Below are 24,143 nucleotides of genomic sequence, written 5' to 3'. Positions count from 1 at the left end.
AATAAATAAACAGCACTTTTATTTTTGCAATTAGCAACAATTTGTTTACATTTGTGTATTAATCTTGTTATCAGTTCACTGACAACGGTGTGATTATCCTGTCCAATAATCGACGAGTCAGATTTACCAACTTCAAACAAGCATTCCCGAGTACTTTCAGTTCCTCTTTCACCGGCAACGAAAAAATGATAGCTCCATTCTGGGCAGACGTCCAAGCCGAAGCATTTGACTCCACAAACAATGTGTTTTGGCAGGTATGTAAGCTGAATCAGCCTAGGAATTGGGGTAAGGGATATAGGGCAAGGCAACTGGGGGCACGCATCTAGCCTATTATTATGTAGATGGAATTCACGTCGTGTCTGACAGAGTGCTGGTGGAGTCAGTTTCGCATAATCTAGGAGTAGGCAGCATGGCCAGCTGCAACAGGGAATTGTCTCCTGCTCACCACGAACCCAAACGCTGTCAGAGAGATTTGGATTTCCCTCCTGAAATGGACCATATATGTTGGGCGGGATCAGTTGCGGTGCGTGATGTGTCGATTCTGTAGGACATCTCAGCTTTTAGTTGCCTGTTAAAATAAAAATCCTCCAGAGACATTAATTAGAAAGAAAAGGTGTTCGACTGGTGGTAGCACGATCGACCGATAACATCATGATCAACCGATAGCACAGCGCAATCGACTGATCACGCACATCATTCCTATCAGGTTCAAATTTAGTAATTCCTCAATGTACAGTTCTTCTCCGAGTTGTGCTATCATTAGCTTGATATTATACCAGCCCTTCTTGCGTTGTATATGTTGCCTGCTATGGTGTGTGATGACACCTCCCTCTGTTGATTTTTGTCAGTAGTACCTTGCAATCACAGCATCACATCTTGTCGACCATGTCATATCTGTTTACAAAATTGGATGGTGCAGTCACATGATGGCAATAACTGTTGGCAAACTCAGCGCGGTCGTTTTAACTGTATTCTGTGGCCAAATGCAAATATGCTTGAATGTTTGGGTTGCCTGTCCACAGAGTTGTAGTGAGTCACTCTATTTTGTGACTGGAGTCGAGTCGAGTCTTCTGATGAGGGACTCCAGTCAAGTCCAGTGGAGCACCCAGGATTTGGGGGGGGGGGGGGGGGGCTCACAAAAAAATTGGGTTTTTGGGGGGGGCCGGGGGGGGGGAGGACTATTTTGAAGTTGGTAGCACCACATACACCCCTATTATTCTACTCGAAAATAGGTCACATACATATCACCTAGGTCAAATTGTGTGACCAAAAAAATAATTACCCCCCAAAAAACCTGGTCGAGTCGAGTCATTTGCTCGCTGTGACGTGAGCCGAGTTGCGTCAAGTTGCCATAAATTGGGACTGAAGTCAGACTCGAGTCCAGTCATTGACTCAAGCCATTACAACTCTGTCTGTCAGTTGCCTATTGGTATGACGTACTTGATATGTCTATATTATTTCTGTTGTTTTTATGCTAGCTTTATGACAACCCTTCGACGGATAGTACCATGTTGGGTACTTTGAGTAATATCGTGTCAGCACAATATGACAGCTTCTTGGCTAATTGGGTCCTCGTCATCACATGGAGTAATGTCCAGGCTGTCTCGCTGTCTCCTGTAAGTATCTCTATGATCATGATTATCCTGATTTTATACACCTTACGAAGAAGTATTTCACCAAATGTGATGTCAATCATTATAGCACTTGGCAAAGATAACTAGAGAGACAGTTTTGACTATAGTGTAATCTAGCGAACAAAATTAAAAACCATTTTTGAGGTGGTGCCACACTCTTGCGCACGCCGCACTGTTTCTTAGAGATGAGGCACGCATTTTGGTAACACTTTCGGTTGAAGGAGCCCCATAGTGCATGCGTACTACCTGAGCACGACTCACGCGAGCCTGCATGGTGCCACCGCAGTGCCATCTCAGAAAATAGCTGTCACCGAATAAGTCTATAGACTCGTCAAGGCATGTTTCATTAAAATGAGAAACATTTGTATACATCCCATTTCTGTTTTATTTTCATTGAATCATTCATAAATACTTTTTAAAAATCTTGGGATTTTTTTTCATGAAATTTTTTCCACTCACTGAAGAATGGTGAGTGTGTGCAATGATAAAGATTGTTGAATCAAGTGTAGATTTCATGTAAATCTATACTTTGACAGTCAACTGTGGTTCAATGTGAGATTGTACCGGGTTGTTCAGTACACAATTTGTAGCACGCATGGTTCTTGTTAAACAATACGTATTTGACAAAACTCGGCTTACTGATATTTTCAATATTGTGTCTTTTTTTCAGGAGACCAACACCTTCCAAGCTATACTATTGACAAACGGAGCACATAGTTATGTTGTCTTCAACTATGATCCATGTGGAATGAATTGGGACCCAGCCTACTTAGCTAACCCAAACGTCATCCAGGGTTTCAACCCTGGGCGGTTTGAACAAAAAGTCTATGTGGACTTACCGCCGGGGACCTCCGTGTTCCGCCCTGGTAGCGTCGTAGGCAATTCTGGAATGATGGGACGTTGGGTTTACCAGCTGGATACACTACAAGACAACTTTATCAATCCGCGTCTCTTCTGCTATAATTGGTATGATCAACAGCGAAGTAACTTCTTCCTGGATTTGTATGCTGCAAGTGTTGCTAACACCTGTCCGTGCAGTCTGCAGAGTGCTCGTCGGGACAGGAGATGGGTACCTATTCCATACGTCCTGCCCACACAGTTTTCGCTAGGATTCGGTGAGCAAAATGTGACGTCTTTATATGAAAAATATCCAATTATCAAATTTCTTCATAGTATTGAACTTATTCGTAAAAACGTGCGATTGTTTACTATTCCTTTTGGTCGATAACCTGTCAGGTGGGTGGTTTTGAACAATTGATAAAACGCTGACTGGCTGGTTTTAAACACTTTTCCCAGTGTCACATGGAATTTGAACTCCTATAAAATCAGGTCCCTTCTACCCTTTTATTGGTTGAACCTTCACAGTCCTCACTTACGCATGCCCAATACTACCAGTGAGTCCGTATTTAATAGAGTCCTAAATTTAGACTACACTAGCACTGCTGCATTCTGCGTCACATCGTACAGTTCTCGCCAATCTCCGTATATGTAGATATTTAGTACAACTCATGACGGGTGCATACCATAAACATAGCTGAGGGGTGTTTACAAAAACATGAAGTAAAAGTGTTTAACAAAGTCGGTAGAAATTTATAATTTTGATTTGTTTGGACTTTTTTACCAAAAGGTATTTATGAATGGGAATAAATTTGTGCTTGGTCGGTTCTAAACAGGAAGGTTTCAAAACTGGCTTGCGGCCTGGTCGCCGATAATTTCCTTCGCGTTTGGCTTTGGCCATAATCTGTGTCCAGGCCCCAAGCTGGTTTTTAAACATATTTGTTTAAAACTGACCAAGCACATATTTATTCCCTCATTAAAGACATGAAATACTATGGCTGCATTGCTAAGCAAGCATTTCAATTGCTATAGTGCTATTATTTCATTCTTATACTTACGGTATCCGTGTGTTAATTTTATATTGGATGCTTGATATCTATTTTTCTGTACTTGTTTTACTTCAGATACTATTTGCTACGTCCGGCGTTTGCAGTTTCCATGGTTACCTGGCCCACAATGTTGCTATAACATACCCAGATGTGATTTTCTCAGGGGTGTACTGAGTGCCGGAGTTGCTTCAGTCATGGAGCCATTTCAATTAAGTCCTTTGTTCTTCTCAAACAGTCGATTTAACAGTTGGTTTGGTAGGTAATGTTTAATTGATTCAAAGAACTCATCAATGATGAGCCAATTTGTAGTACATCTCGGACTATTATCAATAAACTCTGCACTGTGTCCCATAAATGTGTCCGCCTAAATATTTTTGAAATAACAGCAAAACCACAAAAGTAAATTTTGAAAATTTGTTCATTGTGCAGATACTCCTAATCTTGGTCTAAAGCCATATGAGTTTTAATTACTTTCCCTCACACAATCTACAAAATAAATGTTTTTCAAAATTTACTTCCTAGTTTTTTTGTTGTTTCAAAAATATTTAGACGGACACTTTGAGAAGTCAACAATCCCCTAAAGAAAATGGTTTCAAATGCTCCAAATGTCAGCATAATTTGTTCTTCTGATTAGAACCACATACCAGTAAGTCATTCAAAATAGCTGTGACAAAGGCATTTCTTTGTAACTGTTGATTCCCTGTTACTTGCATCTGGACTTGCAATCGAATTATGGATTGGACCCGTGGTGAGCAGTACCTCAACCTCAGCATTGTTACTACATTTGGTTCTCACAACCCTTCACAGGCTGATCATTGAACCAAAGAAATGCAATGCAAAATTTAATTAAAATTACAACTCTTATTGCAAATAATACCGTGATCACAAACAGTTGTATGATTGAACCTTGACAGATCAAGGATTCTTAGTGCGCTATTACTGCTGTGAGCAGTCTTCATTGTGTCGTCTGTACAGAAGATGGAGACCAATTCAGAGCTGTCGGAGATATCGCCCGCCTAGATGGAGTGAGTCTTCTATTTGTCTGGGTGCAAATGTGCAAATGTGAACAGTAGCCAAATCAGACATCACTGAGGAGGTTTTAAAAGCCTTAGTGTGACTTTTATTTGAAATACATCTATCATTCCCCCGTAAATGGCTTACCTACAAGTCAGTGACAATGGGCTCCGTGAGCCAACAGGGGTGCTTTTTTACTATTGTGAGCCCCATGAACGGGACACACTGCATGTGCCTACTGTCTTGCAAAGTACGCATGACTTATTTTATTCTAAATGTGCACAAGGTGTACATGTCTCCCCGAACTTTCTCTTTCTTGCCGGTGAGGGGGTACTTGTGCACGGAGCCCAAAGGCAGATCCAAAGATGACTGACTTTGTAGAATAATTTAGTGGCCTAATTTCATGGAGTTACTAAGAAAAAAGTATTTGTATTAAAGAAACTATATTTGCTAAGTAAAATCAGAGGAGAGTTAGTCACAAAACAATGATTGAAATTGACACCCGGTTCAGACAGACATTCCTGAGTAGCGCCAAACCAGATTAAAAACAAGATTTGAATTAAGTGCTCGAAAAGTCCAACGTCTGAAACAATTAGGAGCAAATAGATGCGCTAGATGACTAAAGATTGACTGTCGGAGTCGTTCAGAACAACTTAAGAGCGACTGGATTTCATATGTCCCTTTGTAGTCATGAAGCAGTAAACTCAATGCAAATGCATGAAAATAAGCAGTGACCATACGACATCTCATCACAATCCACCCATACTAGCAAAATATTTGTGGGGTTTTTTTTAGCGGGTGCTATTTATAACGTGGTGTGAAAGCAGCAGGAGATAGGTGTTATGCAAAGGCGGTTTGTTGCTAAAATCGTGTGTTCGTTTGTTTGTACACAATACTCCAGTGTATTAAGTTCGCCTGTCTGAAACCAAACATTCTTTGGGGTCAACCTTAAGTCGCTCCTTATCTATTTGGTTGTTGCTACTCTATATTCAAACTGAACCAGCGGCAAGCTAGTAACCTGTTTTTTTTTTCCAAATGAATGCTTGTTATAATTAGGTGAGAAAAATTTCTTAGCTATACATGTATAAGTAGTTTCATGAAACGTGGCATGGGTAATAGCAGTGTTATGTGATCATTATGACCTCGGCTAAAAGTTAAACTAAAGAAGCAACTGAGCGTGTTATCCAAGTTGACAAACATAATTTGTGGTTATTTTAACACCCCCCCCCACCCCCCGGTACCTTGAGTTGTGCCATGTAAAACATGCAATTTTCCGCAGAAATGCAGTAATTGATAATTCTTCACCAAATTGTAGGTTGGACCTTTGGCGACCCACACATGAGAACACTGGACGGTTTGGAGTACACCTTCAATGGTCTGGGTGAATACACTATTACTCTCATTAATGATGACAGTGGACAGAGACAGTTTGAACTACAAGGCAGAACACAGCGAGTGTTGAACTCTGAAACCCAGCAACTCTCTGAAGCTACATTCTTCACTGGATTCGCTGCTGAATACGTTGGTGATGCAAGGGTTAGCTCCTTTTTTTCTTCAAGATGTTGTAGAAAGGACTTACTATTGGCAAATCAGTTTTCGATCTTGATGTTTCTTGTGTATGATCCCATGTATGATCTGGTGTTATTGTGTATGATGAGTTCATTAAGGCAGATTGTTTTTATAATTTCCTTTTATATTTGTCAATCACAAGTTCATCACAAGTCATTTCACAAGTAAATCATGGTCGCCCTGTCACAAGTAAAGGGACAAAACAACAACAAAGGAATGGCTTTGTCATTAGAATTTCATTTGAATAGCTTGTGACCTAACCTGTGATGGACTTGCTATTGACTCTGGCACTAAGATGTATTTTGTGTTTGTTTCAGATTGAGATCAAACTGAACAGCGATGGTACCGATTTGGAAACCAAAGTTAACGGTGCGAGTGTCACACCCACAGCTGATGGTGAGAACTGGTTACGTACCATGGACAGTGGTTTAAGAATTCCTTCACCTAAATAGTGGTGTTCCCTAACGTGGCGCACTTCAACAGTTCCCCCAACTTTCCTCATGCAGTGTTTCCAAACTTCTTTGTTGGCAAACTTCACATTCATTCAGTGAAATATTAGTTCTTTTACCTTAATAATGCTTGCCATTGAATCTTTATGAACAATTTCAGTGTTATGAAATTTAGTCCGCAATTCCAAAACGGTGGTGTCTGGAAATATGGCACAAAATCAGCTAAGTATTCCCTAACATGGCGCACTTGAACAAGTCTCAGAAAATCCCAAGTTGACATTTAAGAATTTCTTTAAGGCACTCTCTACTCGCATACCCAGCTAGCTAGAACTTTGTCAGAAAAGTATTTTTTTATATTTTTGGGCGCATTTCTAGAGGGTTTATTGTGCACTTCGAAATAAAATTGGAAAATCAGGCCAAAATACATTTTCCACTAACTTTGTAACGGGTAGGTAAGCTCAAGATTGATGAATGGGAATGATTATAGAGATTGATGAAATTTCACTCACTGTGAAATTTCAGGTAAATCTTTTGCTTGCTCTGGCAAGGGGCCAGAGGCGAAAAAGCAAAGTGGGGCTGGGCCACGCTAGGGGACATCAACAATACTCGCGTACAAGTTTTCTATGAATAGAAAAAGCAAAATTGGTATTTTCATTGTGGAGTAATTATTGGCGGTACCTATATGCTGTACATGGACACAAAGAACAATTGAAACATGCACATTTCATCCTAGGGAATGCTTAAGGGAATTAATTACATCATTACATGGCAATGAAAAGCTGCCCAATATGTATTGAATTTTTTTTTTATGTTGTTTGAAAGAGGTTCAAAAGTTTTTGCAGCCTAAACTAAAGCCTTATTTATGCATGCTGCTCATTTTTAGACCCCTTAAATTACCCATCAGCAAGTGTGTTACATTGTATTACACTATTACACTTGACAAATCCATAAAAACATACTGTACTGTGGCAGTGACGTGATGCCATCAGTACAGAGGCTTATTGTTTGATGAGTATTTCAATCTGATGATTTCAGGATTACTTATTGGCAATTTCACCGTACTAAGAGAGGAGAATCCAATCAAAATCATCGCAGTCTACCAGGCAGATATTCAGTTCTCTGTTGGAGTCAGTAACAGCTTTGCTGACATCACCACACAACTGAGTGAAGACTACATGAACAAAACCAAGGGATTACTGGGTAAGCAAAGCATTTCATTTTATGTCCTGTGTAAACTTTATATCATTTGAGATCATTAATGTGCGTTGTAGCGTAGTAATGAATCTTAAAATTAATGTATTTCTTTGTGATTGTAACATTATAATTTGGTAGGCATTCTGGCAAAATGAGACGGAACTGGGCACAGGCTGTAGTAGAGAAAATTTTTTAAATGTTTGTGATTTCAGATTTAGTGATACTTGCATTCTTGATATGATCTACTACACTTATTTTAAGGAAATAGTATCTTTTCATTTTCATGACTACAAAACTTTCAACTTTAAAGGGCTTTTTCTCAGCATTTTACTTTTTGACATCGATAAATGGAAACTTAAAACTTTTCGACGAAGTGTGCAACTGAAGTGCAACAAAGGGTATTGTAAGGAGAATTTTATTCTCTTTCCTAATATCCACAAACCCTCATTTCGATCTCTGCCAAGTTTTGTCTCGTCTTGCCAGAACGCCTCACATACAAGAAAGAAATATCGTTAGACAATAAAAAAAAAACCACTTGATGTTGTTAAATGACCTCAAGGTGCAACATAACGTGGCACAGTGGGGCAAGGAGACCTGACCACTCATGGTAGACAAACTACAGTGCTGTATTTACCACAGTGCCAGCAGCTGCTGAAACTAATCACATGGTTTCATCAATATCTCTTGTTAACCACTTGAACCAGTTTATAAAAATAGAATTGTCATGGAGTACTTGCATGCATTATGTGCAGGTGTATGGGATGGGGACACAAGTAACGATGCTCTGAGACGGGATAACACCCAACAAACAGCAACTGGTACAGATGGAGAACTGTCGGAACAAGACTTCTTTCAATTTGGTCAAACATGTAAGTCAATACACCCTTACTCACCAATGAGTTTTGAGGTTTTGGGAGCAATTTTAATTCCATAACAGTGGATGAGCAAAAAGTCTACTCTTACATATCTTTTGAACAAACACACACACACCTCAACGATGGTTGCAGAGGAAAGATTCTATAAACCATCATGCACATTTGCTATGATGGTATCCGTGCACAAGTACCCCCTCATTGGTAAGAAAGAGAGAGTTGGGTGTGCTCATCAGGAGAGACATTCAAACGCATTGCTGACAACGCCTGATGTTCACAGAAGACACTGTTGCTTTGTGCATAATTTTGCGCCGGCACACGCGAGTCAGTACATACACACAGTGTGTCCCGTCCACACGGCTTTCAAAAGTGGTCATAAAGGCCCTCTCTTGTTCGCGCAGGGAGCCAACATCAGTTGTTGAATATGATCAATGGTGATGTGTCATGAAGTTTGCAGATTTGAACTGTAGCCAGCAGACTTTGGCGAGATTGGTGGTAGAGTTGTGATGCGTTTCCCTGCGTAACAACCCCACCTTAGTAAACTCGTAAACATTTTGTTCTTGGGCTCTCTGAAGGCACTTAGCATACAGTGAAATGCAAAACCCCAAATTAAAAAGAGTATGTGTGAAAAGGGCTACTGGAGCAAAACATGGTTCCTAAGTAGTTGTAATGGACAAAGACGTAGTCGTAGTTCCAGACAAATGATTCAGCCGCAGCCTATAAAGGCATGTCTGAAGTACTTGGCTACGGCTGGATATAACACATGGGTCTAAGGGAAGTGGCTGCAGCCCCTTCCACAGGCATGTGCGTGATTCCTAGCCACAGCCATGTAATTGTGTTGGATGTACGACCTTTGACCTCGTGCAGGGGCCATCTCAGAGAGTGATTCCCTCTTCTACTACGTTTCACCGGGCGAGAGCTTTTCTAACATGAACGATCCCAGTTTCACACCAAAGTTCCTGGACGATCTCATGAGTGAAGCTGATCCGGCAAAGCTCCAAGCTGCTCGAGATGCCTGCGGAAGTAACAAAGTGTGTTTGTATGATGCCTTGGCAACGGGTAGTACGGATGTCGGTGTGGCATCTATGCAACTCAGTGAGCAGAATTCTATTGACAATATGGCAGCAAGTAAGTCATGTTCTGATTTTGGTTTTCATGTTGTAATCTACTTAAATTGTAGCCGTTTTTTTTTTAATCCATTTTGAAGAAAACTGAAAGAAACTCAATGACGTAAGCTGCAAGCAAATTACATGTTAATCCAATCTTTATTCTCTCTTTTTTTCAGAGCTATTTCAATATTTTTTTGGGGGGGGGGTGGGGGGTGGGCAGTTCCAAGCCGAAAAAAAACTTGAAAATATCCAGCAGGCCATAGAAAAATTGCAAGAGCAGATAGGGAGGTTGGTACTGGATATCCAGTGAATGATACAAGCCTAAGTTTTAGCAGGTTTTTACATGCAGTTTCTCTGGCAGTTTTCTCTTTTCTTTTCTTTTTCTCCGGGGGGGGGGGGGGGGGGAGTCATGCCGGAGGGGGGTAAAGATTCTTTGAAAACCCCCCACCCGATGTTCGCGTAATAATTCAAACACTGCCCCCAATTTATTTTAATTAATAATTCCCCAAATATCTACCTTTCCAACATTTAAAGATGATTGTATGTTTTCCAGCCAATTTCCCGCCCAATGTCACACTGGTCGAGACAGTTGAGGTAGTTGTTGGACAACCCTTCACACTGCAGATAGAAGCCGTTGATCCTGATGGAGATGACATATCATATGAGTTACTGGAGGTGATTCCAGGGGGGACTGTTACATCGCCAGGTTAGTGTAACCTTAAATACTGCTGTCCGGCTCTGCAACAGCGGAACTGTCCTGAAAGAAGGTTGGAGTCAGTGCATGGTCCTTGCTATTTTCAGGATCCTTGCAAAACAAAAGTGACTAAAAATTCTGTTGCCTACCCTACATTGTGACGTCTTTTTGACACCAACACTGTTTGCTGTTAACTACAGGAGGCCAATTCACATGGACACCAGCCGATAGGTCAAAGGTCACCCTTGGCTTCCTAGTGACTGATGGGAAAGCGAATGCAACATTGGAGCCGATTGTCAAGCTCTGTGACTGTAAGAATGCTGGTACATGTCTGTACGATGAGTATGTGGAGGGTACTAACGTCATCACAGATGGCCGTTTTGGGGTAAGGATTTGTCACTGTGGTATAAACGCAGTAATGTGCACATTAATGTTTAATGCAGCAGTGTTTAAAAGCTACACGAAGTCTTTGAGGGTTACGTTTGCACACACAATCTGCTTCCAGATTTTAGAGCTTGACAATTTTTAAATCTTTGATTAATTTAAACAGAGCATTTCATATGTGTGTAAATTGTTCCCTTTTACATGAAAATAATAAGGACATTGTTGATTTCTTTACCTTTGTTGGGTTTAAAAAATCTACATTTGGAAAGCATGCACCCACCAGGGCTGTGCATCGGAACCGGGTACCTAAGCACCAGAACCTGACTATTGATGTCAGGAATCGGTCCAGATTATGGGATCCGGTACCCGAAAGCAACTTTACAAATTTAACTTAGTAACTTCTCAGACATAGCCAGGCTACATGAAAAACAAAGCATATTTTACGTTTATGATGCTCACGAAAGTTGCAGTTTACACCGTAAAGCTACTATACACACTTGTATCTTGTTGTATTGATGCACCGATGTGGTAGTATTATCATGTGGACGTTTATGAACAATCTCAACAGCAACTTCTGGGATTTGAATTTTTGAATTGGTTTTTCAATCGGGTACCCTGTTCCCATACTACTTCCTGTAAATCCTAGCACCCACACAAGATACCTGCATGTGCTGAATGTTAGTTAATTTGTTGGTCTTAATTTCCAGGTAGTGTTATGTAACTGCACACCTGGCTGGTCAGGTGACTTCTGTGAGATGAACTACGACGCCTGTCAAGACAACCCCTGCTTCCTTGGAGTGGCGTGTTTTGATGATGACCCACCGTCTTTAAATTTCACCTGTGGATCTTGTCCTGAAGGAACGGAGGGAGACGGCAAGTCCTGCATTGGTAGGCTCAGGATTTATTGATCTTACTCTGCAAGAACTTCATCTGAGCATGCTTATATGGCCTTTCATAAACTCATCGAAAACACCCCCCCCCCCACGAATGCGGATACGTAACTGCATGTTTACCTCCCCACACTGTCTCACTGCGTGTTGCAGCCTTGTGGCACAATAACTTGGCTACAGATTGTTGTAGCACACATGTCTGTGGACTGTGGCTGCAGCTACTTGTCCATAGGCGCATGTGTAATTGCAAGCCAGAGCCTTATCATTCTGATATGACCACACTAAGAAAAATATAAGGTTGATATTTTGGGGCTGTCTTTATAACACGTGATTTTGTTAGTGGTTTGGAAATTGCTTCAAATGTTAATCAATGTGTTTCCTTTCTATACAGATATTGATGAGTGTGTCGTGTACAGAGATGAGCCAGCCAGTAATGGCGGACGTGGATGTGATCAAAATTGTGTCAATACCCTCCATAGCTTTAACTGCAGCTGCAACTCTGGCTACTCCTTGTTTGTTGACGGCAAACGCTGCATCGGTAGGTGAAACTTGAGTCGGTCGATCGTTGAGACTTGCTGTTGATAGGTTCAATTCAGTAGTATTCCAAGCACATGTCTTTATGTCTTATTGCATGATTGACTTGTGCTTATACGCAAATGAGACAGGATGCCAGTTTGTACATCAGACACACAAAGGATTGTAGGCAAGTATATACTGACTTGAATGAATGAATAACGAGCAGGAACCATTATGCATGATGCCAAAGTACCGGTGTATAAAATACAACGTCTTGAGTCATCTTGGCTTGGCATTCGCCAAAACATCCAAATTCATACCTCAAGCTCATCAAAATCTCTTGTATCCAATAAAACAGAATGAAACATTGGTTAGACTAATGTAATCACTGGAATAAACTATGAAGCAGACCACAGCAAGATAACATTCAAGTCACTTGACTGTAGTTAACTCACAAACTGTAATTGTATCGGTAGGATGTAGTCATTCGGTAATACTTGGGTTGGGTTTGCTTTCCTTTAGAAATCAATGAATGTGACCAACAGACTGACGACTGTGCAGTCGAAGCGACCTGTAACAACACCCAAGGTGGTTATGAATGCAGCTGTAATGCAGGCTTCAGCGGAGATGGCACATCTTGTCAAGGTTGGTCAAAAATTAATACATATTGATTTCCACCTCTTTCATTAAAAGATGCTTTTCCTGTGCAATTTTTTCAAGTTTCACCAAAAGAAAATAGTTTTGATTTTTCACTTGCTTTTTTCCAGAGAAAAAAAAATTTCACTTTAGAACAAGGTGTTGAACAAAAAAATGCACAGATGTTTAGTTATTGAATTTTTGTCAGCAAAAATCAAATTATTGGCTGTCAGCCAATTATTTGTGCGCTAGATGATTTTTTTTTTTCATATAAAAAAAGTTATGCACTTTCGAATGAGACATTGTACAAAAAAATGCAAATATATTTTAGTCGTTGAATTGTTTCTTTACAAAACTCGAATCATTGGCTGCCTGGTTCTCGCAGGATGGGTCATTTGTGCGCAAAATGATTTATTTTTGTTTTCATCTTTAAGCTTTCATGCCACAAGTTAATAATTAATGAGAGTTGACTGAATCAACATCAACAAACATTTTTGTTTGTGTCATTCAAGAATCAAGCTTTAGAAATAAATTTGATGGTCTGAAGTGTTTCAAAATTCATTGGCACTGTCACTTTAATACCTCAGTAAAAATGCTTGTTTTTGTCTGGAGTTTAGGTATTCTTCATCGTTTCCTGCACGTTAACAAATTTAATTCTCCAAAGTTTATTGGTAGAAAGTACGTATGTGTGCTAATTTAAATCTGTGCACATTAGCTTCATTTTGAGGATCTTTTTCACAATTGCAGATATCAATGAATGCAGTGGAACAAATGACTGCGACAGTGGTGCTGACTGTTCAAACACGATTGGTTCATATAGATGTCAGTGTCGTCAAGGCTATGAAGGCAGTGGCTTCACATGTACAGGTATTAGCTTGTGTTTGGATGGAATTTCAAATTGATGTAGTGTTGATATCCTGGTTTTAATTAATGTTTTGCCCTACACTGATAGTAATGTTCCTATGTGCTTAGCTATCATACTTGTTCATTTTTTTTCAACATCCCTTGAATAAAAAATCCTCAACTGCCAAAATAACACTGATAAATAGTTCCATTGGTAGAGCACCGGAACAGCAATCCGAAGGTCGCAGGTTCAAGCACCATTCCTATCAATTTCTTTGTGCTATTTTCAAATGATTGTTCGTACTTTGTTAGATGTGAATGAGTGTAGCAGGGACACTGATGAATGCAACATCCAAGCAATGTGTGATAACACCCAGGGTTCCTATACCTGCACCTGTAATGAGGGATTGTCTGGTGACGGCCGTAACTGTACCAATGTAAATGAATGTGAGGGGTCGACACCAGTCTGTCATGTGAACGCTACTTGCACCGATATCCCCGGCAGCTTCACTTGCCAATGCAGTGCTGGCTTTAATGGGAATGGTACCGATTGCCAAGGTGAGTCAAGTCTTGGTTTGGTCTAGTCTGAACTAGTCTGATCTGGTTTGCACCGGCAGCATCACATGCTGATGCAATGCTGGCTTTAATAGGAATGGTACCGATTGCCAAGGTGAGTCAAGGCTTGGTTTGGTCTAGTCTGAACTAGTCTGATCTGGTTTGCACCGGCAACATCACATGTTGATACGATGCTGGCTTTATATTAGGAATGTTATAGTGGATTGCAAGGTGAACCTTTGACACACCTAGTTGGGTTTAAACCTTGGACAGTAGATGTAGAGTGGAAGAAACACAGGTCAAGTGTATTGTTTTTACTTTTTCTTTTTGATGGCAGACATTGACGAGTGTGATTTGGAGATTGACAACTGCCTTCAAAACTGCAGAAACACTATAGGCTCCTATGAGTGTGTGTGCCATGAAGCATTTACGCTGCGTGATGGCAGTTGTGTTGGTAAGTCTGTTGCATAGAGTCACAGTAAGGAAATCACTTTACGCACATTGCTTTTGAAATGAGCGCCTGCTTTATGGAGATGATTCGCTTCCTGGCTTATCATCTTGTGAATGATCAACTTGTGAACATACAGACATAGTCACGTTTGTTTATGGTGTAAATCCAGGATGTGCTACTATTCCTCATCGTTCATCTCTTGTTCATACTTTTAGCAACAGCTCCCATTGGTTTTGTAGACGTTTTCTAATCGAGGACGTCCTCAATTTGACTCCTGTCCTCACTTACACAATGATGTTTTACATGTGTGTCCTAGATTTACACCATCAACACGCACACACAATTGTACTTTAACTCTTGAAGACAGGGCATTGTCTTTCCCTTCTTCCCGTTTTCAACAAAAGATGAACTCCTGAAGACAACAAAGAATCTGTTCTCCGTTTGTCCGTCTGACTTGGGGGTGTATGTAAAGTACATCCACACACACACACCCATACATCCTCTGCGCTTTATAGGCGTGATTTTCTCTCATTTTTGTTTCGTTGCTTTTCCCTCGCAGCTACTACAAACTGTTCTGAGAATTCTATATGTGTGAATGGAGACTGTTACGTGAATGGTGCAGATATAGAGACGTGCCTTTGTTACCGTGGTTACCAAAACTCGTCTGATCCAATGGTGTGTGAAGGTAGGAATGAATACATCACAGGGCCTGGGGTACATTACAGCTAGGTTACTTGTATAGTGTCACCTTGTCTTATGCTTCAAAGAGTTCTTTACGTTACCATTTGAGATTCTCATCACCACAGAGTGAAACCTTTATCATTTGCAAAGTATTTGTATTTTTAGAATATTTCATTTCTCAAATTTGCGTTTGAAATAGTTTTTTTTGTTTTTGTTATTTCAGATATTAACGAGTGTAATGCTACTGAGAGTTACTGTGGCCCCTCCTCAACCTGTAACAACACAGCCGGTGGTTTTGAGTGTTTGTGTTCAGCTGGCTTTAGGCAAGGCAATAACCAGCGGGATTGTCTAGGTAATCAGTCATCCATTTGGTTAAGTCTTTTCAGTTTTGAATCAAAACTGATGCTGGATTTTTTATCTGAGTGAGTTTGTTTGGTAATTCATGGATTTTAATTTTTGCAACCAAAATCAACAGTTAAATTAAACTGTCATTCGTTACTTTTTATTAAACAACAAACTCCCTTTCTACTCCTATTATACCAATTCAAAGTTGAGAATTTTTATTCAAGATTGGGTAAGCCCATAAACGTTGCAATCCTAGCACAATAGAGAAGACACTCAATGCATCATTTTTAACTTTCTTGATTTGGTTTGACATTTGTCCTCAGATATTGATGAGTGTACCCTTCCTGTGGATGATCCTTTGTACCCTGTTTGTATTCCTACTGCAAACTGCTACAATGACCATGGCTCATATGACTGTCGTTGCAAATCAGGATACGGAGGCAATGGGACACACTGTCAAAGTAGGTATACATAGTACACTTACAGGTCAATAGGGACCAATTCTGATGGCACGTAGCCCTGAACCAGGGATTCCTTTCTGATCTTGTATTATCAGTGCACATCTGCTTTTCTTCTCGAAGTCCAGTAAAACACTGAAAAGGCTTAGAATAAAAAAAAGATCTGAATAAATCAAAACAAGTAACTATTTGAATGGCAACACGGACATTTCATGTTGTACTTTCAGAGAGAGTTGAACTTCTGTTCAATACTTACATCACCTCGTAAAAAAAACAGACTCATCATTTTTGGATCCATCTCCCCATTAAGGCAGTAGTCTAGCTTTAAAAAGGATCAATCTTACAGTCCTTTGGTGATTTTGAATCCTCACTTGCAAGACGTGTTTCACCACAAATGAGTTTATAATTATCTCTTGAGAGCAGTCACATGTTGCTTTTGAACAATTTCAGATACTGAAATGACATGTATTTCAATGTTTGGTTTATTTGTTATCATTACAGATGTTGACGAGTGTCAGAATGGCCACTCGTGTGTAGCCGACAGTACTTGTCTGGACAATGATGGCAGTTACACCTGTCAGTGTAATACTGGTTTCCGTGGCGATGGACTCGTCTCGTGTATGAACATCGATGAATGTTTGGAGGACCCAGATATCTGTCACGCCTTAGCAACGTGTAGCGACACTGAGGGAAGTTACCGATGTAATTGTGACTCTGGTTACCAAGGCAACGGAACATACTGTGAAGGTTAGTTGCCTGCCTCTATCATAAGTTTTCAAGTTTGCAACTACAATAATATATGCCCCCATTATAAGAAGGTAGAGTAAACCATTTGCATCTATCCAAAAATTCAGTGTGCAACATCGGCAATCAACTGAATGAGAATCATGTCCTGAATGTTGATTTCGGGATTGTGTCATGACTCAGCAACTTTTGAATTGAAATCGCTAACGCTTCATCAGTTGTTTCATTGACATTCGTCTTTAAATTTTGACCAATGCACCAATGAGAAAATATGGTCTACTCTACATTGAAGTCATCATATTAGATGAAAGAATGATCGTAATGTATGCCTTACATAAATCACAATGCATTGAAACAATGACAACACATTGGAAGCACTGAAAAGATTGAAGAGAGAATTGCCAATATATATGGGAACAGTTGAATAAACAGCCTGACAGACCGACCAACAGACAAACAAACACATCTTTAACGGCCAGTTCCCACTTCACTCAAATGCGAATGCCAAAAAAAAATGTTGATGTCATAAACCATTCTTTGCAAACTTCACTGGAGTTGAAATGTGCTCAACTTTTGCGATGTCGCAGCGTGAATACTTGCAGTGACCACACAAATTTGTGTCACATTTGTATGAACTGGCCTTAGCAGATCGTATCATAGCAAATTTAGTGGCTTTCTGTAACTCTTTCTTCACTAATATTACCATGTTCATTCATTACAAAACAGTTCTATGCAAAGTATTACAAGTATTCAAAAACTTAAGGTACCATAATGTAGGAATTCTTAAAAAGTGGATTTTAAAGTTCAAGTGTTTTATCTCATCCTGAAAATTTTCGATAAAAAAAAACAAATTTGTACGGGCCTATCTTCAGTAGTAATTATATATATATGCCTTCACAACCATAAGTTATACTTCTGTTTTAATTCATTTTTGTTCACATTTTTAGATGATGACGAATGCATGGCTAATAGCCATGACTGTGCTTCAGGCAGAGCTGATTGTGTCAACAACGTTGGTAGTCATACTTGTACCTGCATGAATGGATACTTGTCTGCTCCAGGAATGCTACCAGGACGTCAATGTGACGGTAAATCACAACACTATTTCTCATCTTGTGTAGTTTTCAACTGTATTTTTGTCTGTTGATTATGTCCTTCATTCTTGACTTTGTAAAATTGAGTGCATGTACATTTACAAGACAAGTGCGGGGGCCGAGGCCAGTGGTTCTGTAGTGCATGGATAGGCATGAGTATGTGTATTCATTGTCACTTTGAATAGGTTACTTCATGGTGATCATATATCACACTTTTCAAATTGGCATTCCAGAGTCGCACCAAGCCAGTTAATTGACGGAGTCGACTAGCGGTGGGAGAAATCGGAGATTTTAAAATCCGTTTATCCTTTTTTTTTTCAAACCGGATACTGGTTAACCGATTTCAACGGAAGTTCCCATTCAGCTCACAGTCATGCCAACACAAAGTGACGGGTGAGGTGCCACATGTAATGCCCTCCCAATGACTGGGTATAGTTGGCAGGATGCAATGACCTCTGACTGGGCCTTTACAAAAACACTCTGGAGCTGTAAAGTTAAAATAACACTCTGATATGGACAGGCTAATCATGGAATGGGCAGGCTATTCATATACCAAGAAGACTACTAGCAAGTGAATGCTGACTGAACAGTCAGAGACCATGGAGCAAATTTTTCTTCTACTTGAATATATTCCTACTTTTGCATTGGTCATTAATTCTGTGTGTTCCTTTCATTTCCAGATATCGATGAGTGTGCACTGAATCTGGATTCATGTGATGTATTAGTGAGTCGATGTAACAACAATGAAGGCAGTTACGTATGCGACTGTCTGTCTGGACTTGTAATGCTGGATCAGTGTATTGGTAAGACAACCACAGATTCAGTTACACTGATGTTAATCAACCATTAACATTTGCATATCAATTCCTTCCATAGTAAAAACGCTTAGAGCGCGGAAGTGGCCCATTGCATTGTGCATAGTTGTCCACGGATAAAAGAGCTTACTTTATTGGATGGATATTCTTTGTCTCATTTTGGACGGGGTTAACATTGATTCCATGTGTTGTTCCAATTGGGGATGTTGGAGCGGTCGTGTGGTGCATTGAAAAGGAGCGAAAAGGAATTGATATGTACTACATTGTACATTGTATTACATTGTATTACTTGGGATTACATTGTATTACATTGAATTAAACCGTATTACATTATATTTTTGTATTACATTGTATTACATTGTATTACATTGCATTACATTGTATTACAGTGTATTACAGTGTATTACATTGTATTACATTGTATTACAGTGTATTATATTGTATTACAGTGTATTACAGTGTATTACATTGTATTACAGTGTATTACAGTGTATTACAGTGTATTACATTGTATTACAGTGTATTACATTGTATTACAGTGTATTACAGTGTATTACATTGTATTACAGTGTATTACACTGTATTACATTGTATTACAGTGTATTACAGTGTATTACATTGTATTACATTGTATTACAGTGTATTATATTGTATGACACTGCATTACATTGTTTCACATTGTATAACACTGTATTACTTTCCCGATGAATTATTCCAACCATATTTTCTGAGCTTGGGAGAGCCGGGGACAGGAACCTTACAATTATTTGGCCATACCCCAGAATCAGTTAAATTTTACTGCCGACCACTATCTTGTAGTTTTGGGATTTGACCAAAAAATACTCTTTTCCTATAATGTACATTTAACAGTCCGAGAAGTCAAAAAGAAAGTCTTCATCTTAGTTTTCTTAATTGAAATATTGTTTTTGTGTCTAATGTCTTCCTTGATATTTTTGTGGTGTTTTTGTAGATATAAATGAATGTCACTATCCTAATACTTGTGGGGCAATGGCCAATTCGGAGTGTGTCAATCTACACCGGAGCTATGAGTGTCAATGCAGAATGGGATTCTATCGGCAAAACTCAGAATGTCTTAGTAAGTCTCACTGCCATCTCAAGTATAACATTGATATGTTAATAAACATGAAACATAACATCATCAATTTTGGTTCATATGTTTTCGTGTCCTTACAGAGCATCTTTGTGTCCATCAAAGTGAATAATGTTGAAATGTTATTATCATTTTGGCAGGTGGTGTCTCATACAATGCATCGGCTGTGTTTGATATCATCAGTGGGGAATTGGTTGGTGGGAACGGCTTTAATCTTGTCGCCAACTACTTGACATACAGGGCAGAGTTAAAAGACGCGGTATGTATGCCTGGTTGATGGAACATTTCATTTGTGAGACAAACATTTCTGTCCACTTGAAATTGTCCCTTCCTTCTCAGAGATGCTCCTGTGTGTATCTGCTTGTAATCATCATGTTTTATTTGTTAGTTTTGTTTGGTATTTTTGAACTTTGGCGGGGGACAAACTTTTATCCTTTATGAAATCATAACTTAGATAAGAAAGATTTTATGGATTTTTTCAGATGATAAGCGTTGGTCAATTCTATGCTGTAACATGTCAAAAATAAAATTAATCTGTTTAACAGTTCACACGACTATAGTTGGATTGTAGGATAGTCATTGTTTTCATCTTAAGTTAGTTGTTATGATTCTTCAGGATAACCACAGCAATCCTCAGACAAGCGATGAACACTCTAGCATTGAACTGATGCACCCTCCAACTTGCCCAGCCGATGCAGAGACTTGCCCAATTAAGCCTTATTTTCACAAGGTATTAATTGGCATGAAAGGTTATCTCACAAGAATTTCACTGACAGCAAGAGAGCTCTATTTCATTCACACATTTTTTTTTTACAAATCGTCATTTTGCTAATTTGATTTCCGTGTTTAGATTGAAGCAGCTTTCAGGTCTTCTGTTTTGTCTGGTTACTTTGGCGATGTGGTCATCTCGGAGATATCACTCCTCACTGACTCCATGGCCTTGTTGAGATTGGTTATCAATCTCAACATGTCTCAGCCAGAGCAGTTCATCATCGATGCCTTCCTGAGTCAGTTGACAGGGGGCAGTGGAGGTCAGTTGGCTCCAAACCATAGGCTGGTCAGCTCAACATTCATCATCGGGGATCCAAGTAAGTAGGAAAGGACCGTGTTTCCTAATAGGTCTCTCTCAAAGACGGCCATCACTGTAGGAAAACTGCAACTGCGTATTTTACGCAATCAAGCCCGCATTGCGCAGTGTTAAAAATGTTCCAAACTTGCGTGCTTGTTGCTTGAAATGTGTTCGAAATACGACGCAGCCGATGAGCAGCCGAAGTCGACGCTCAAAATGCCGATACAAGTGGCTGGTCTGTAGGAAATGAAGTCATTGGAGAGAGACCTATATGAAAAACTTAGAATTGAAGAATAAAATCCTGCAGAAAATGTAGATTGTACTGTGTTGTATACTGTTGAGAGCTAAAGTAAGGGCACGCTGTCCTGTATGCCGAATGCAATTCCTACACTTGAAGTATATGCATGAAGTATACATGTTTAAACTACATTCAAATTATGTCCAGATTGAATGATTACTGATAATGAAGTCCACATCACTGAATGGATTATTAGGTAGGCAGGTTTTGTTGAATCCAATTGTACGTTACACCGGTAGACACTGTGTATATGTAATGTACTCTCTTTGATTATTAATTAATTGATTGAATGTGTGCTGTTTTCAGAGTGTAACAGCTCACCGTGCACCAACAGTGGGACATGTGCTGATGACAACTCGGTATTACCCGAGGGATATACGTGCACCTGTCTGCCAGGCTATAGTGGACACAACTGTGAAATTGGTAAGAATTATACATAGTCAGTAATAAAATGGCTGTTAAAGCCAAAAGCATTGCTCCTGAAGGCTGGTTCATACTTAGCATGATTTTCAGTGCAAAGCCAATTCATTAAGGTAACGACAAACCCACAATGAAAATTCAATTGTTGACATCTTGAAATTCGCTTCCCCTTTTTGCTTCTGCGTGTAGTATTAACAGGCCTTTAGGGGCCATTTCTAAAACAGGCAGAAGTGGTGTACAGTACAGAAACTGAAAATAGACACATATTTCATAAAGCCATCAAAACCTCTAGACCCATATTTATAGACTGTACTTCAAGACTCAATAGTCTGAATATTTCTTTTTCAGATCATTCATGTTAATAAGGCTTGATAATTATTACCCTGTTATCACGCAATGCAACTAGTTTTTACAGCAGCTCGAGATCAGCGCACTGGTCTGTACTTTCATAGGTACCCATTTATACTCCTGGTTGGAGAGAGGCAATTGGTAAAGTGTCTTGCCCAAGAACACAAGCACCATGTTCCCCATCAGGGTTCGAACCCACGTACCACGGCACGTGAGTCAAACACCGTAACCATTGGACCACCGCGCTCCACAGTTGGGTTGGGGCAGAGATACATTGCTTTTTACCCTTATGGTCTGGGTTCACATCCCGTCCAGGCTGCATGTGGAATGACTGGGTGATTGATTGGATGTTAACCTGATTCCAAGGCTTTCCTTGGGAATATCCTTCAAGGGTTTTCATTTATCATTTAAAATCATTCAAACTAGTTCAACCCATTTCCGTATCGTTCTGTTTTTCCTACAGCGCCGTGTGACAACAACCCCTGTATGAATGACGGAACATGTCGTGTGAATTCAACTACAGTGACGGGCTATATGTGTGAATGTGCTCTGGGTTACTCTGGACCTCAGTGTCAAACAATAGGTAACGTACCTCAAATCATCAGTATAATGTAGACAGCTGTGCAAAACCTTCACTGGCTGAGCAAGGCCAGTTGATCAAAACTTGTAGCTAGTTTTTAGTTCAAGACATTTTAATATGGTACAGATCATTGAAGGTCAGTGTAAACTTTACAAGTGGACATTTGGACCAGCGAGATATTGTCTGTGTCCCCGTAGTATTTATATTGACTCGGATCATTAGACAGGGGATGGTCAGGGGGCTGGACGACCTCCTCCCAAATCAACTGCAGATCCTTGCGATTGACATTCGTGTTTAATTTACCTCAATGTGTATTTCCATGCATAATCAACTGTTTCTTGGACATGAAAAGTCCACTTAATAGTCAAATTGACCCTCCCCTTCCACCAGGCTGACTACAGACCTGCAATTTTGTGGATGTCTAACATTTGGTAGCACTCTGAATGTTATAACATGTCTGTGGTCAAGGGGCATTCTTTGATACTATTCTAAACAGATTTTGATTTTTAAGTGATAATCAAAAAGTTAAAAAGGCATGCAGTCGCACGATGAAGATGCATTTATCATATATCTTTATGAACAAAACTAGCTTCAAATCAGGCTTGTGAGAAGTATGTCTTGCATATTTTTGTCTAATTTGTCTTCCTTGTAGTTCCCTGTGAGCTTAGCAATGACTGCATGAATGCAGCAACATGTGTCAATGAGTTTGTAAACGCAAGAGGATATACATGCATGTGTGCTGACGGATTCATGGGCGAAAACTGTGAAAATGGTGAGAATATTTGTCTCATTTTCAACAAGTTGAGATTCATCTTCATCTGTTATTTAATGTTTAAGAATTTTGTTGGTCCTTGCATTTTGAGTTTAACATTGTTTAAAAAGGATGTTATCATGCAGAAAGTTTTGTCTAAAATTAGGGTGGAGGCTAGAACTTTACAGTTGAAATGAATGGGAGATAGTTTTAGAGAATTGCTTTTCAAATTTTCTGTGAATGTGGCGCAAATGTGGTTTACATACTATAACTATGATAATTCCCAAGGAGTAATAAGAAAGGAGTCTGAGGTGCAGGTTGTGATTAATTTCTGTATGACGGTTAGTATTGCAATAACTTTATTATTCAATCTATGAAGTAACAGTCTTAAGTTTGTTAACAAAGCGTTACCTTAAATTTGACCGGAATGCCCAAAAGCCAGCGTGAGTGGTTGGTGCAATTAAATTGAAAATCCTATCATTATGTTTACATTCCACTAACACAAGCAAAAGTCAATATTTGATATATACTTCAAACTTCTTCAGAGAGAATGATTGTTGTGCCATGCATATCTCAACAACGTTCATTTTGATTGTGTTGTCTAGAGTGTTCGTTAACTTGTATGAATGGAGGAACTAGAGATCCAGCTACTTGCCTGTGTGTGTGCAGCTCACCATGGACTGGAGATACTTGTACAGGTAGGCTAATTCCAGCCCGACTTTGTGACTTGTTG

General features: G+C 39.6%; 1 protein-coding gene across 6 annotated transcripts in view; it reads left to right on the top strand.

Moving 5' to 3' along the window:
• Positions 1 to 24,143, top strand: part of LOC119720231 (neurogenic locus notch homolog protein 1-like) — a 43,116-nt gene that overhangs the window by 8,806 nt on the left and 10,167 nt on the right. For 5 of the 6 annotated variants that reach the window (XR_005270076.1, XM_038189852.1, XM_038189849.1 and 2 more), the window contains exons 2-32: positions 75 to 254; positions 1,479 to 1,616; positions 2,305 to 2,749; positions 3,596 to 3,775; positions 4,435 to 4,545; positions 5,850 to 6,070; positions 6,421 to 6,499; positions 7,588 to 7,752; positions 8,499 to 8,615; positions 9,486 to 9,746; positions 10,281 to 10,433; positions 10,622 to 10,806; positions 11,513 to 11,693; positions 12,087 to 12,233; positions 12,734 to 12,856; positions 13,595 to 13,714; positions 14,003 to 14,248; positions 14,583 to 14,699; positions 15,256 to 15,381; positions 15,601 to 15,729; positions 16,046 to 16,183; positions 16,682 to 16,927; positions 17,872 to 18,012; positions 18,699 to 18,821; positions 19,804 to 19,929; positions 20,085 to 20,203; positions 20,795 to 21,032; positions 21,618 to 21,734; positions 22,543 to 22,662; positions 23,312 to 23,431; positions 24,016 to 24,108. Coding sequence is in view for 5 of the 6 variants with exons in the window: in XM_038189852.1 (XP_038045780.1) it covers positions 186 to 254; positions 1,479 to 1,616; positions 2,305 to 2,749; positions 3,596 to 3,775; positions 4,435 to 4,545; positions 5,850 to 6,070; positions 6,421 to 6,499; positions 7,588 to 7,752; positions 8,499 to 8,615; positions 9,486 to 9,746; positions 10,281 to 10,433; positions 10,622 to 10,806; positions 11,513 to 11,693; positions 12,087 to 12,233; positions 12,734 to 12,856; positions 13,595 to 13,714; positions 14,003 to 14,248; positions 14,583 to 14,699; positions 15,256 to 15,381; positions 15,601 to 15,729; positions 16,046 to 16,183; positions 16,682 to 16,927; positions 17,872 to 18,012; positions 18,699 to 18,821; positions 19,804 to 19,929; positions 20,085 to 20,203; positions 20,795 to 21,032; positions 21,618 to 21,734; positions 22,543 to 22,662; positions 23,312 to 23,431; positions 24,016 to 24,108 (4,894 nt within the window). In the remaining variant the exon portion in view is untranslated. The remainder of the gene's footprint in view (positions 1 to 74; positions 255 to 1,478; positions 1,617 to 2,304; positions 2,750 to 3,595; positions 3,776 to 4,434; positions 4,546 to 5,849; positions 6,071 to 6,420; positions 6,500 to 7,587; positions 7,753 to 8,498; positions 8,616 to 9,485; positions 9,747 to 10,280; positions 10,434 to 10,621; positions 10,807 to 11,512; positions 11,694 to 12,086; positions 12,234 to 12,733; positions 12,857 to 13,594; positions 13,715 to 14,002; positions 14,249 to 14,582; positions 14,700 to 15,255; positions 15,382 to 15,600; positions 15,730 to 16,045; positions 16,184 to 16,681; positions 16,928 to 17,871; positions 18,013 to 18,698; positions 18,822 to 19,803; positions 19,930 to 20,084; positions 20,204 to 20,794; positions 21,033 to 21,617; positions 21,735 to 22,542; positions 22,663 to 23,311; positions 23,432 to 24,015; positions 24,109 to 24,143) is intronic. The other variant, XM_038189850.1, reaches the window with a different exon arrangement.

The sequence above is a fragment of the Patiria miniata genome, unplaced genomic scaffold, assembly GCF_015706575.1.
Source record: "Patiria miniata isolate m_02_andy unplaced genomic scaffold, ASM1570657v1 HiC_scaffold_9, whole genome shotgun sequence".
In the NCBI taxonomy this organism is placed as follows: domain Eukaryota; kingdom Metazoa; phylum Echinodermata; class Asteroidea; order Valvatida; family Asterinidae; genus Patiria; species Patiria miniata.
The sequence above is the reverse complement of the archived record's forward strand: the minus strand, read 5'-3'. Positions and strand labels throughout refer to the sequence as shown.